Here is a 13,758-nt window from a genome sequence, read left to right as displayed (position 1 = left end):
GTGTGCTTCCCTCCCGGCCTCCCGGGTCTGCTAAATTTCGTAGCTTACATTCCCTTTTCTGCTACCTAAATTTCTGAGTCCTAAATTGCAGGGGACTGACCTTTGGAACGTCTGCCTGTTACTGTCCCCTCTGGACGATTTTATTGTCACCACGGCGATCCCCAGCCGTTGTATCATTTGAGCCCCTAACTCCTGCCTTGCTCTTGGAAAGTAAAATAACGTAAATCCGTAAAAGCAATGCAAAGGCATTTTCTTCCCTAGACTGCAGGTTGTCGTCTTCACCGGCCCCGCTTAGCTAGCTAGCTGCCTGGTAGTCTAATTCAGAAACGGCTTGCGATCCTTCCTAAAGGCACACATTTTGAGTTACAAACTCTGTGGATTACACGTCTTTTTTTAAAAAAGTTCAGACTACACTAGGAAAATTAGTATCCGAAGAACATTAAGGGGTGTGCTGCTCATCAGAGCTAAATGAGAGCGCTTTAAAAATGTTAATTTGTCTTCTGCCATTTCTACAGATAGCTACAATTTCAGGTTTTCAACCTAATACTTGATATTACAGCCCCACTGCTTTTACAAATCATTTTCTGTCTTCTAGGTATAGCCTGTGTGCAGGTGGCCTAACTTAATCTTTAACATCTCTAGGAATTTGAATAGAACCAGAAGCGGGTGCCAGAGATATGCCAGCACTAATCTTTATTGAGTGTGTGTTTATGTATTTTTCAACCAAGTGATTAAATCAAAAGCAAAACTTGGCACGATTATAATCAAGATCTTTTAGACAAGAAAGTCATGATGACTTATAGAATTATTTTAGGACACTGTGGCTTTCCCTTCGTAGAAATAGAAGAAAAAAAAAACCCTAAAATTTGTATAGACCCACAAAAGATCCTGAATAGCCAAAGCAACACTGAACAAAAAGAACAAAGCAGGAAGGAACATATTACCAGAATTCAAATTCTACTACAAAGGTTTAGTAACCAAAACAGTATACTGTTGGCATAAAACAGACACATAGACCAATGGAACAGACTAAGGAACCCCAAAATAAATCCATGTATTTACAGCCAACTGATTATCAACAAGAACATACATTAAGGAAAGGGCATTCTATTCAATAAATAGTGCTGGGAAAACAGGAAATCTATATGCTGAAGAATGAAACTAGACCCCTACCCCTCACCACATACAAACGTCAACTCAGAATGGATTAGACTTAGACGTACAACCTGAAACTATAAAACTACTAGAAGAAAACAGGTAAAACACTTCAGAACATTGACCTAGGCGCAGATTTTATGACTAAGACTTCAGAAACACAGGCAACAAAAGCAAAAAATAGACAAATGGGACTATATTAAACTAAAATGCTTCTGCACAACAAAGGAAACAACAGAACAAAGAACAACTTACTGAATATCCAAAAGCATTTTGCAAATTATTCATCCAACAGAGACTAATATGCAAACTATACAAGAAATTCAATCCAACAGCAAAAACTGAAATAATCTCATTTAAATGTGGGCAAAGGATCTGAACAGACCTTCCTCAAAAGACATACAAATGGACAACAGGTACATGAAAAAAATGCTTAACATCGCTAATCATCAGGGTAATGCAAACCAAAACTACAATGAGATATCATCTTACTTTAGTTAGACTGGCTAGCATCAAAAAGACAAAAAAGTAACAAATGCTGGCAGAGATGCAGAGAAGAGGAACTCACACACACTGTTGATGGGAATGGAAATTAGTTTAGCCATTATGGAAAACGGTATGGAGGTTTGTGAGAAAACTAAAAATAGAACTGCTATATGATTCAGCAATTCCGCTACTGGGTATATATCCAAAAGAAATGAAATTAGTACATCGAAGGAACACCTGTACCCACATGTTTACTGAAGCATTATTTACAGTAGCCAATATATGAAATCAACTTAAGTATCCATTACTGGATGAATGGACAAAGAAAATGTGTACATATACACAATAAAATACTGTTTGATCATTTAAAAAAGGATGAAATCCTGTCATCTGCAGTAACATGGATGGAACTTGGGGTCATTATGTTAAGTGAAATAAACTAGATACAGAAAGACAAATATCACATATTCTCATTCAGACGTGGGAGCTAAAAATCTAATCTCATAAAGATAAAGAGTAGAATTATAGGGGGCAGAGATGAAAAGAGGTTGGTTAATGGGTACAAACATGTAGTTAGATAGAAGGAATAAGTTCCAGTATTTGATAGCACAGTTGGATGACTATAGTTAACAATGGTATATTGTATATTTCAAAATAGTGACCAGATGCAGTGGCTCACACTTGTAATCCCAGCACTTTGGAGGATTGAGGCAGCAGAATCACTTGAGGACAGAAGTGTGAACCCAGCCTGGGCAACATAGTGAGACCCCCATCTCTACAAAAAACTTGAAAAATTATCTGAATATGGTGTATACCTATAGGCCTACCTACCCATGAGGCTGAGATCTGAGGATAACTTCAGCCCAGGAGTTTAAGACTTTGTTAATCTGTAATTACACCGCTGCACTCCAGCTTAGGAGACAGAGTGAGATCCTATATCAAAAAAAAAAAAAAAAATGACTAGAAGAGAAGATTTGAAATGTTTCCAAGACAAAGAAATGATAAATGTTCTGGGTGATGAATATCCTAAAATCTCTGATTTGATTATTACACAAATATCACATGTACTCCATAGATATGTATGAATACTATGTATTAATAATAAATCAATAAAAATGTATATGTTAAAGCCCTAATCCTCAGAACCTCAGAATGTGACTGTATTTGGAGATAGGGCCCAAATGAAGTCATATGGGTGGACCCTAATCCAGAATGACTAATATTCAATCCTGGTATCCGTAGAAGAAGAGATTAGGACCAAAATAACCACAGACCTAGGGTGACCATGTGAGGACACAGTGAGATCAAGTGAGGACACTTGCTGTCTTGAAGCCAAGGAAAGAGACTTCAGAAGAAACCAAACCTGCCAACATCTTGATCTTGCACTTTTAGCCTCCAGAACTGCAATAAATTAAACTTCTGTTGTTTAAGCCAACCAGTCTGTGATATTTCATTGCAGCAGCCTTATTAAACAAATACATCCTCTGCCACACAATTATAGATAAGGTCTCTAACACAGGTCTCAGGTCATCTAATAGATTTCGTTTTCTGTCTCAGAGAATGGTTTTGGAATCATACTTCCTAGATTCCGGGTTTATTTCCCATAAATAATCCTTTGGCCAGTGATATCTCCTTAAGTGCATTCAATTTTTCCATTCTCTTCCTCCTAGCCAATATCATGCATCTATTTACACAAAATCCAGTTGATAAGGAGATTCACTTGCCTTTTCTTTCTCCTCCAGGACATCCCTGTAGTAAGGGAGTAAATGCATTATACACCAGCTGCTTTTAACTCCTTCCATAGCTAAGGTCTTCATTAACTTTCACCTGTAGTTAGATTTATTTGATTTCCCACCACAGCATTCAAGAGATAAACACAGCCGGGCACGGTGGCTCACACCTGTAATCCCTGCCCTTTGGGAGACCGAGGTGGGCAGATCACTTGAGGTCAGGAGTCTGAGACCAATCTGGCCAATGTGGTGAAACCCTGTCTCTACTAAAGTATAAAAATTAGCTGGGTGTGGTGGTGTCTGTAATCCAAGTTACTCCAGAGGCTGAGGCAGGAGAATCCCTTGAAACCAGGAGGTGAAGGTTGAAGTGAGCTGAGATCGTGCCACTGCACTCCAGGCTGGGTGACAGAGTGAGACTCAGTTTAAAAAAAAAAAAAAAAAAAAAGAGAAAAACCCATGATTTTGATGTATGTCCTACAGTCCCTTATATCTACTTGCAGACATAGCTGTACTATTTATATATTTTGTTTTTAATGTAATAAATTATATTATATTTCACTTATTTTTCTGAACTACTTTTTCACTCAATTTTACATTAACTGGCTCCCCATTTCTACTACTTTCTTTTAGATCCATCAGGATTCTTGGTATAAATACAAAAAAGTTTACTGGAAGGATATCAAGTAGCTCATATTATTGCTAGGAAAGCTAGAAATCAGGCAATGAATAGGGCATGGAATAGTCTGGGCTGTTAGAGTCAATTCAAGTTTGCAGGATGAATGTCTGGTTAGGATAGAGCATCTGCACAGAGCATTCACTCACCTCTGTCCGGCTGAACTCCTGCCTGCTGTGCAGGATTGGCACCAGCCTAAATCTGACCCAAAAGGGCAGAGGGACTAACTTGAAGGGCCTCCCACTGACAATTAAGACTGTTAAACTAGACTAATGATTGTGGTGGATTAAAGCACATCAAATATTATGAACATTCATGAGTTCACAATAATGGTTTATAAAAGCCTTTATTAATCCCTGTTGGAGGTTGTTAGGGCACCAACTTTTTATTCTAAACATTGAATATTTATCTTGACCTCCACATACATGGTATTTCAGGATAACCAAATAGCTAATAAAAGAATGTCTGTCTTTAAAACTTTCACTATTTTACAACCCCAAATGAAATAGCAAATTTAAGCTATAATCCTAACTGGCTGCTGAAAACATTAGGCAAAAAGCTAAAGAGGGAAATGTCTTAGTTTGTTCAGCTGCTATAACAAATCGCTGAAGACTGGGTGGCTTAAACAGATATTGATTTCTCATAGTCCTGGTGGCTGGAAAGTCCAAAATTGAGGTGCTGGCAGAGTCATTGCTTGGTGAGGGGACTCTTCGTGGCTTCTCATTATGTTCTCAGAGTGTGGAAGATGGGAGAGAGAGAAAGAGAGAAGCAAGCTAATCCCATCATGAGGACCCCACCCTCCTGACTTCATCACCTCCTGTATCAGTCCATTCTTATGCTGATATGAAGAAATACCTGAGACTGGGTAATTTATAAAGCAAAGAGATTTAATTGACTCACACAGTTCTGCATAGCTGGGGAGGCCTCAGGAAACTATCATGGCCCAAGGTGAAAGAGAAGCAAGGCACCTTCTTCACAAGGTGGCAGAAAGGAGAAAAGCAAGCAGGGGATGGGCCAGATGCTTATAAAACCATCAGATTCATGAGAACTCACACAGTATCATGAGAACGGCATGGGGGAACTGCCCCCATGATCCAATTACTTCCCACTGGGTCCCTCCCCCAACACATGCAGATTATGGGAACTACAATTCAAGATGAGATTTGGGTGGGGACACAGCCAAATCATATCATCTCCCAAAGCCGCCATCACCAAATACCAACACACTGGGGATTAGGATTTCAATATGTGAATTTTGGGGGATACAAACATTCAGTTCATAGCAGAGAACTTTATAATGTATAAATCTGGCTTTGACATCCTGAATCCACTGGTCAACTTTAATATAAAAGGCCACTATGTACTTCCCTGTATGATGCAATGGACAGAACCACCCATGAAGTTTTTGCAAAAATCTGAAGCCTAAATTTAATCAAGCATCTTGTTTATCTACTTATAGGAAATATAGAGGATAGAGGATAAACCAAAGGATATAATCAGCAAAATCCACAGCATTAGAAAGTAAATGATAAATAAGCAGTAAATTATCACACATTTAAAAAGACTTAGATACATGAATCAAGCGTAATATACAAATATTATCTGACATCCCTATTTAACCAAACACACAGTAGGAAGGTATTTGTAAGACAATTGGGATATTGTTAAACTTTGACAGGATACTTAATAAAATTAAGAATTTTTTCCTTTTGAGATTATCATTTTTCTTTCTGTGGTTATCATTCTTCTCCTTCTTCTTCTTCTTCTTTTTATTTTTTAATAGAGGCAGGGTCTTGATACATTGCCCAGGCTGGTCTCAAATTCCTGGGCTTAAGCAATCTACCTGCCTTAGCCTCTCAAAGTGCGAGATGACAGGCATGAGCCACCTTACCCAGCCCATTTTTCTTTTTATGTTTTTAATTTTTAAAACTAATTTATCTGAGATACATGCTGAAGTGTTATAGGCCTCAAAAGCTAATCAAGGAACTTATAATTTCTGACCAGCTGGATTTGAGAATTGCTATGAATCTTTGGCCTTTGTCCCTCTCATTCCCTTCTTTTTTGAATAGGAACTTTAATATGTTATCTGTATTTTTCTGTCCTACTATTTTATTAGGTGTGGGGGACCAATAACTTTTCTCTTTAGTTTCACAGGTTAGCAGATCAAAAGGAACTATACTCAAGGAGCTGGACTGAATAATTACTTCCAAAAAGCCTGTCTACATCTGGACATAATCCAGAGGATGAGATTCTAGATTTTTGAGATGATGCTATGATGCTATGAGATATCTGAAGACCTTGCAGGAAAATGACTCCATTTTGCATGTGGGAAGTATTTGGGTCATTAGGGGCTGGAGGGCAATCTAAGGTTGACTCTAAGATGACCCAATTGATCTCCTCCTCCTCAAATCCATGCCTTTGTGAAACCTCCTCCCTCTGAGTTAGAGCTGGCCTGGTGACTTCCTTCTAACCAATAGAATACCACAAGGTGTTGGGATGTCACTTCCCTGATTAAGTTCTAAGTGGTTGCAGCTTTTATCTTACTTTCTGCAATAAACTTTCAGTTTCCATGCTTTAATGAAGTTAGTAGTTCACTGGACAAGCCCATATGATAAGGAGCTGAGGGAGCTGCCAGACAACAGCTAGCAAAGAACTAAGGCTGTCAGTCCAACACCCTCAACAAATGGAGTTTTGCTAGCAATCTTAGGCAGCGTGGAAGCAGAGCCTTCTCTAGTTGAGCTTTCGGATGACCCAGCCCTTATCTACACCTTGACTGTAGCCCTGTGAGAGCTTCTGAAGCAAAGAATCTGGCTGAACCATGCCTGGACTCTTGACCCACAGAAACCATAAAATAATGAATGTATGCTGTTTTAAGCTGTTAGTTTGTGGTTGTTATGTATCAGTAAATAATTAAAACATGCTGTAACTTATTTCTTTCTTTTAACAATCCTTTGTGGTACATTCTAGTAGACAACCTGGTTTTATAAATGAAACTCAAGCAAAGACATTGAGTAACTTCCCTGAAGTAACTCATTTACACCAAGAGGGGAGAGACTTTTTTTCCTATTCCACAATATTGCTATGACACTAAAGAGTCAAGATGAGTGACGGTGGGTATGTTTTGTGGGGTTGCTGCAGGGGAAATAAGTGTAGAGAGTAGTTTTAAGGCATTCAGCAAAGCAGGGTGTTGCTATGTTCATTTCACTGGATTAACACTTACCATCCAAACAGGGTTTGTATCTCCTTACCTTGCACTGTCCAGTAGACATTTGGAGAAGAAATGGTGCGGCATGGTGGGGAGGAGGTGGGATGTATGGTCAGCGTTAGCTAGCTGTGAAAGTTGCAGATACCAGGATGAAATTGCTTTCATCAGACCCAGACAAAATAGAGCTGGTAAAGCCTGACAAAGAGGATACTCATGCTCTTATATATCTGGGATAAGAACTATTTCCAAGAACTTTCTAAAAACCCTTTGGTTTATAACTAGACATTCTCTAGGACTGTGATAATTCAGATAAGATGTTCTCAAAAGAACACTTGCCTACTAACAGCATCTCCATCAATGAATTGCTAACAACTCTGGCTTTCATCCTCTGGAACCAATGAAAGGCACTTTAAAAATCCTCCCTCCTGATATAGTGGAATACCTAATGTAGATGGCGGGGTGATGGATGCAGCCAACCACCGTGGCATGTGTATACCTGTGTAACAAGCCTGCATGTTCTGCACATGTACCCCAGAACTTGAAGTACAGTTAAAAAAAAAAATCCTCCCTTCCTTTTGTTCTGGGAAATGGCTTGCTATAAGGAATCACGCTTTCTTTTATGACTTAAAATCTTTCTTGTTTACCTAGGTTATGACCAGGTACAGACCTTCCAAATTCCCACTTTTTTTGTCTTATAAATATTAACTGAAGTGTTTTTTGAACTGTTCAATCCGGGCAAAATGCAAACTAACTTGACTTGACCAAAGTTTAGTAAGCTTTGCCCCTTTGCCCCAGGCACCTAAACTTTGGCCCACTCTGGGCATTGGAACATGGAACCATGTTAAGGTTAAAGGCGCCTCCTCCAGAGAACTGGCTGAACTCAGGGAACAGTGTTTGCTGGTCAACTGTCCCATTATACCTGTCATTCATCCCATCCCCTGCACCCAGTTCTTATTTACTTCTCTCTGTAATGAAAGCCTATTTGTGTCTGGCCTCTGAGCTGTAGATCTCATAGATCTCAGAGCCTTCTTCCTATTGCCGGAATCACCTTCCCCTTACGGCAATAATCCTTCTGAATAAAGTCTCTCTTTACGTAAATTTAAGCTGTTTTTTTTTTTTATTTTACATTATTAACAACTTTTAAAAATGTGTAGACTTTTTGACCAAATAATCTCACTTCTAGAAATTTAATCAAAGGATATAGTTTATTTTTAAAAAAAAGAGAATGCTCATGACATATTATTTGTAGCAGAAAAAAAATACTAGAAACAGCAGAAATCTTTTCCAGAACAGAAAAGTTAAATAAATTATGCAACCATTCAAAATATGTTTTCAAATTGGCCTTAGCAGTATTTGAGAGTGTTCTTAATAGGTTAGTCCAAGCCATTAGAACAAGATACAAAAATACATAAAAACCTAATTTCAAAGGGTTTTGTTACTACATTTAAAAATAAAAACCATCAATATATGAAGGAAAAGACAAATATTTCAAAATGTTAATATTATTTAATATTTGATAGGATGATTAATTTTATACTAAATACTTTTGTGTATTTTATAAATTTTCTATAGTGAGTTTTTTGTAATCAAAATATTTTATATATATATATATATATATATATATAACACTCCAAACATACCAAAACAAGAAATTTGTCTCTGGCCATCAAATATTATCTTTTCCACAAGCTTTCATTACGCTCTCAGCTAATTGCTGCTTCCTGTGAATTCCTAGCCCTTTGCCCTCTGTGGCTGTAAAAACATTCTACTTTAGGTTATATTATTCATGTATAGCCTATTGTCCTCTATTAGGTTGAAAACTTAGGGAAGGTAAGAATTGTACTTTAAATGCCATAGGAGTGCCTGGAATAGCACAGTATCTTGCATAAAGTAGATGTTTATGAATCCCAACCACATTGTTTGGGGTTTACATTTGCATATTCCAGCCTCTGAATTTTTTAATATATTTTAATTTTGACTTCAGCTTTTATTCATGATACCCTCAATGAAATTCCTTCAATATAATCTCTTTGTTGTCCAAGAGTCAAATATAATGTTTTCTACACTGGAAAATCACCAAAGCTGATTATTATGTGAAACAGTTCTATACCATGTTATATCCCTGAAGCAAGCAGAAACTCATGTGCTTCGTTTGCAGAGTGCTTTAAGATTTAGAATTTGAGGCTGGGCGTGGTGGCTCATGCCTGTAATCCCAGCACTTTGGGAGGCTGAGGCGGGCAGATCACTTGAGGTCGCGAGTTCCAGATCAGCCTAGTCAACATGGTGAAATCCTGCCTCTATTAAAAACACAAAAAATTAGCTGGGCATGGTGGCGAGCCCGTGTAATCCCAACTACTCGGGAGGCTGAGGGAGGAGAGTCACTTGAACCCAGCAGGCAGAGGCTGCAATGAGCTGAGACCAAGCTACTGTACTCCAGCCTGAGTACTCCAGCAGAGTGAAACTCTGTCTCAAAAAAAAAAAAAAAAAGATTTGGAATTTGCAAGTTTGTTTATTAGATGATACATGTAAATTTCCTATGATACCTACTTACTGTTTCCTTTTTAGCATCTCAGTTTTGGGACACTTGTGAAATCAAACTTCTAGGTGTAAGTCTGGTCATGGGTAAATTGTGAAAGCATTGAAAAGTATCTTCACCTTTTCCCATCGCTGTTGTGAATCAATTTCCCTCACACCTGAGACTTGTTGCCTACAACCAAACCTTGTGTGTCTCTAAGGTGAAAATTTAGAATTTAAGCATAAACATTACAAAGACTTCAGGTGTGTGATAAAAAACCTCTTCCATCAAAGATATTCAGATTTTATTAGTGAGACCTCTAAATATCAATGTCTTAAAAGGTTGGATTTATAATAATGGAATAACTGAAAAGCAAAGTTTTCTGGAGTCACATGACCCTGCTGTGTGCCATGTCACCTATTCACATGGCTGTTCACGTCATCTGCATGAAAATATTTTCACTTTGCATTAACCATAGTGATTTACAATTGTATGACTATTAAACTTTATTAAAAACAAGTTTAGAAAGTATAACAAAGGTGTGTTTATTTCCATATATTGCTTGTTACATTTTTCTTGCCACAGTTTTATCTAAAACCAGGTCAAAATTTTTCTCTAAGTATTTATTAATAGTGTATGTTCTTCAGATTTAAAATCCCTCTGGCCAACATACAACATTTGAATAGCTATTGGCAACATACTTCTATGAAATATTTATGACATTTGTTAATAGCAAACCTCAGCCTCCTGATCCCATGTCTGAAGTCAGGGGTGAAGTGGGGGGACATAGACAAAATTACAAAAACATTACTGGTCAAGCACATTATAGCTAAAATCAACTGACTTTAAAATGGCATTGCATGCGAATTCAGAGTTTCAACATAGTTGTGGATCAAAGGAAAGGGTCAAAGGCTAAGCTGAACATGGAGGGCACTGAATTAGCTAATAAGACAGCTCTAATTAGCTCTGTATGCCTTTAGTTGTAGGGATAATCAATGCAAGTAAACCCATGGTTTAAAAGCCTATGTGGAAATCTAGATTGTTCTATAGAATAAATCAAAGTCTCAATATTTTAAAGGAAATTCATTATATGAAATGTTTCAGATAGGCGTCTGTCTAGTGCATTTTAAATATGATTCAAAATGAGGGTAAAGACAAGACATCTTCTCATGATGCCTTCTTTGCCTAAAATAAACCAAATTGGAGTATCATCTTTGGAAATTGTCTTCAGAACTTTGGGAACATTCTTATCAATATCATCTTGGTGGCAAATTTAGTCCTTTGAGAATAGATTTTGGGGTGCAGACGGATAGGCAAAAACCAAGTGACATTTTCTACAATACCTGTCACATAAAAGCTGCTCTGTGAATCTTGGTGAAGTATTGTAAACAAGGAAATCATATTTTTTTTTTAATTGAATAAAACACTAAGACCCTTTTCTCATGTGTTTCTTAAATGGAATATTCTTATATTTCATATTCATTAGTTTGCATGTATATAATTAAGTTTACATTCCCTTTAACATGACGTAGTGTATATAAGTAGAAATATATTGGGGGTGATTTCCAAATTAAAAGAAAAGAATGTGACAATATTCATCCCATACGAACTAAGCTCACCTTAACTGGTTCTGCAGGCCACAGCGACAAAGACCTATTGTGACTCAAGAAACAAAATGGCAAAGAGTGAATATGATAAGCCAGATCATATAAACCCAGTTTCAGACCATGAGAACATTCTATTTCTAAAAATGCAAGCCATTAGAACTCAAGGTTTAATTACAGAAGTATTTTTACTAAAAAGGAGGAACCAATTACTTGTTTACATTGTAAATACTTTTGCTATCTAAAAGCTATCTGGAATTATTTTTTAAAAAACTCCATTTTATTCATGAATATTGACCCACTGGGTGAAAGTGTTACTTCCCAGTCTAGGCTTTATGAATGTTTCCGGAACCTAGGTGCTGGCAAGTGCACCCCTGTTCTTGTCCCGGCAATATCACTGCATCCTATTCTCTCAAGTGTTATAAAGAATGATGAACTCCAGACTTCAGGAGTTCCTGAAAACTGATATTAAATTAAAAGCAGAGCAGCCAAAATTCTTTGCAAATGATTTCTCTGATAGGAAAAATTATTTCCAACCTGTGTCAGAGGAGAATTCTCCTTTAGGTGCCCAGGAAAGAGTGATAAAGATGCTGAGTATATTAGTCAAGGTCATCTGAGAAGACTATTTTGTGGTTGATTCTTCTGAGCCCCTGAGTTGTCCAACGTGATTGGTGTATACCTGTAGCATGAATAGCATAGTAACCAAGAATTTTTTGAATACAGCCTGTAAAATCTTCAACTTTAATGTTCCTCAGACCATAACAATATCAGCTCAGTTACAAGTCTTCCCCAAAGTGAGGCTATTCTAGTCATGTATTTACTTCGTTTCAAACAGCAGGAATCCTGCAAAGGTGGAGAATCGTTGGTGGTCCCCATGGAGAGCGCCATTGCCCATTCGCAGCCAAACTTCATCCCCTTTGGCCAGCTTCAGCACAGCATGGTTGCTGGATGTATCTGATTTGCCCTTTGTTTCATAGCTGGAAAGAAACAGAGGCACAAACTACTTAGTCTTTGCCATGAACAGCCAGCTTTTCACCAAAGTCTGTTCTCCCCTTCTCCCTTTCGAACGGGAATAATCCTGTGGCTAAGTTCTCCAAACAGCCTGTGAGCAGAAATGATCTATGTGCCACTTCTACAGCTGGCCAGTAACACTCTCACAAACACCCCTCCCTGCTCCTTCTTATGACTGCCTGGAATGTTCATGGCAATGACAAGAATGATTTTAGAAGCTGTATGATGAACACTGGGTTCTTGGAGAATGTGTAGAAAAGAGCTCTCTCTCTCTCTCCCTTACCCCAGCCTGGAACAACTCTGGGCTGTTTGACTAGAAGGAAAGAAAGTGATACTATGTTTGACCCATTCCACTGGGTTTTTGTTACAGCAATCTAGCTTTCCCTAACTAAGCTAGAATTTGGGACTAAAAGAGACTGCTCCATAACCCAAATAAAAATAGGCTTCACTGGCTCATGGTCAGGCAAGGAGCAATGGGGAAACAAATACCATGGTCTGGAAAAGCAGGAGATCCATGTTACACTGTGCAAAAACATTGGGGAAAACGTGATAACTTGGAAGACAGATCTAATGCCTATAGGCTAAGAAAGGGAAATGATTGGAAAAAGCCAAAATACTCTTTGCTGCTTTTATAAAGATGTTGCTACAGAAGATCAGCTTAGGCAAAAACTGACTTGTTTGAAGTAGAGGAAGTAAATAGTGTCTACATGGTTGGGGCCTAACAATGTTAGAAAAGCCAGGTGTTTTTATACCTGGAAGAGCAGTTCATAAAGTTGATGTTTTTTCCTTGAGACTACTCATTCAGCAGCCATAAAAAAGAATCAGTTCATGCCCTTTGCAGGGACATGGAGGAAGCTGGAAGCCATAATTCTCAGCAAACTAACACAGGAACACAAAACCAAACACCACATATTCTCACTCATAAGTGAGAGTTGAACAATGAGAATGCATGGATACGGGGGAGGGGATCGTCACACATCAGGGCCTTTTGCGGGGTGGGGGGAAGGAGGAGGGAGAGCATTAGGACAAACACCTAATGCATGCAGGGCTTAAAACCTAGGTGATGGGGGCCGGGCGCAGTGGCTCAAGCCTGTAATCCCAGCACTTTGGGAGGCCGAGGCGGGTGGATCACGAGGTCAAGAGTTCGAGACCATCCTGGTCAATGTGGTGAAACCCCGTCTCTACTAAAAACACAAAAAATTAGCTGGGCATGGTGGCGCGTGCCTGTAATCCCAGCTACTCAGGAGGCTGAGGCAGGAGAATTGCCTGAACCCAGGAGGCGGAGGTTGCGGTGAGCCGAGATCGCGCCATTGCACTCCAGCCTGGGTAACAAGAGCGACACTCTGTCTCAAAAAAAAAAAAAGAAACAAACAAACAAA

The 13,758-nt window shown here is 38.5% G+C and overlaps 1 protein-coding gene across 3 annotated transcripts in view; it reads right to left on the bottom strand.

The window, feature by feature from the left end:
• Positions 1-8,483: 8,483 nt before the first annotated feature.
• The window catches only part of C1QTNF3 (C1q and TNF related 3), an 87,645-nt gene continuing 82,370 nt past the window's right edge, over positions 8,484-13,758 (bottom strand). For all 3 annotated transcript variants that reach the window (XM_074386690.1, XM_003936220.4, XM_010346712.3), the window contains exon 6: positions 8,484-12,345. In XM_074386690.1, coding sequence (XP_074242791.1) covers positions 12,186-12,345 — 160 coding nt within the window. In that variant the 3' untranslated portion in view covers positions 8,484-12,185. The remainder of the gene's footprint in view (positions 12,346-13,758) is intronic.

This window comes from Saimiri boliviensis, chromosome 1 (genome assembly GCF_048565385.1).
Source record: "Saimiri boliviensis isolate mSaiBol1 chromosome 1, mSaiBol1.pri, whole genome shotgun sequence".
In the NCBI taxonomy this organism is placed as follows: Eukaryota; Metazoa; Chordata; class Mammalia; order Primates; family Cebidae; genus Saimiri; species Saimiri boliviensis.
Note: the sequence above shows the minus strand (reverse complement) of the source record. Positions and strands in the feature narration are given on the sequence as shown.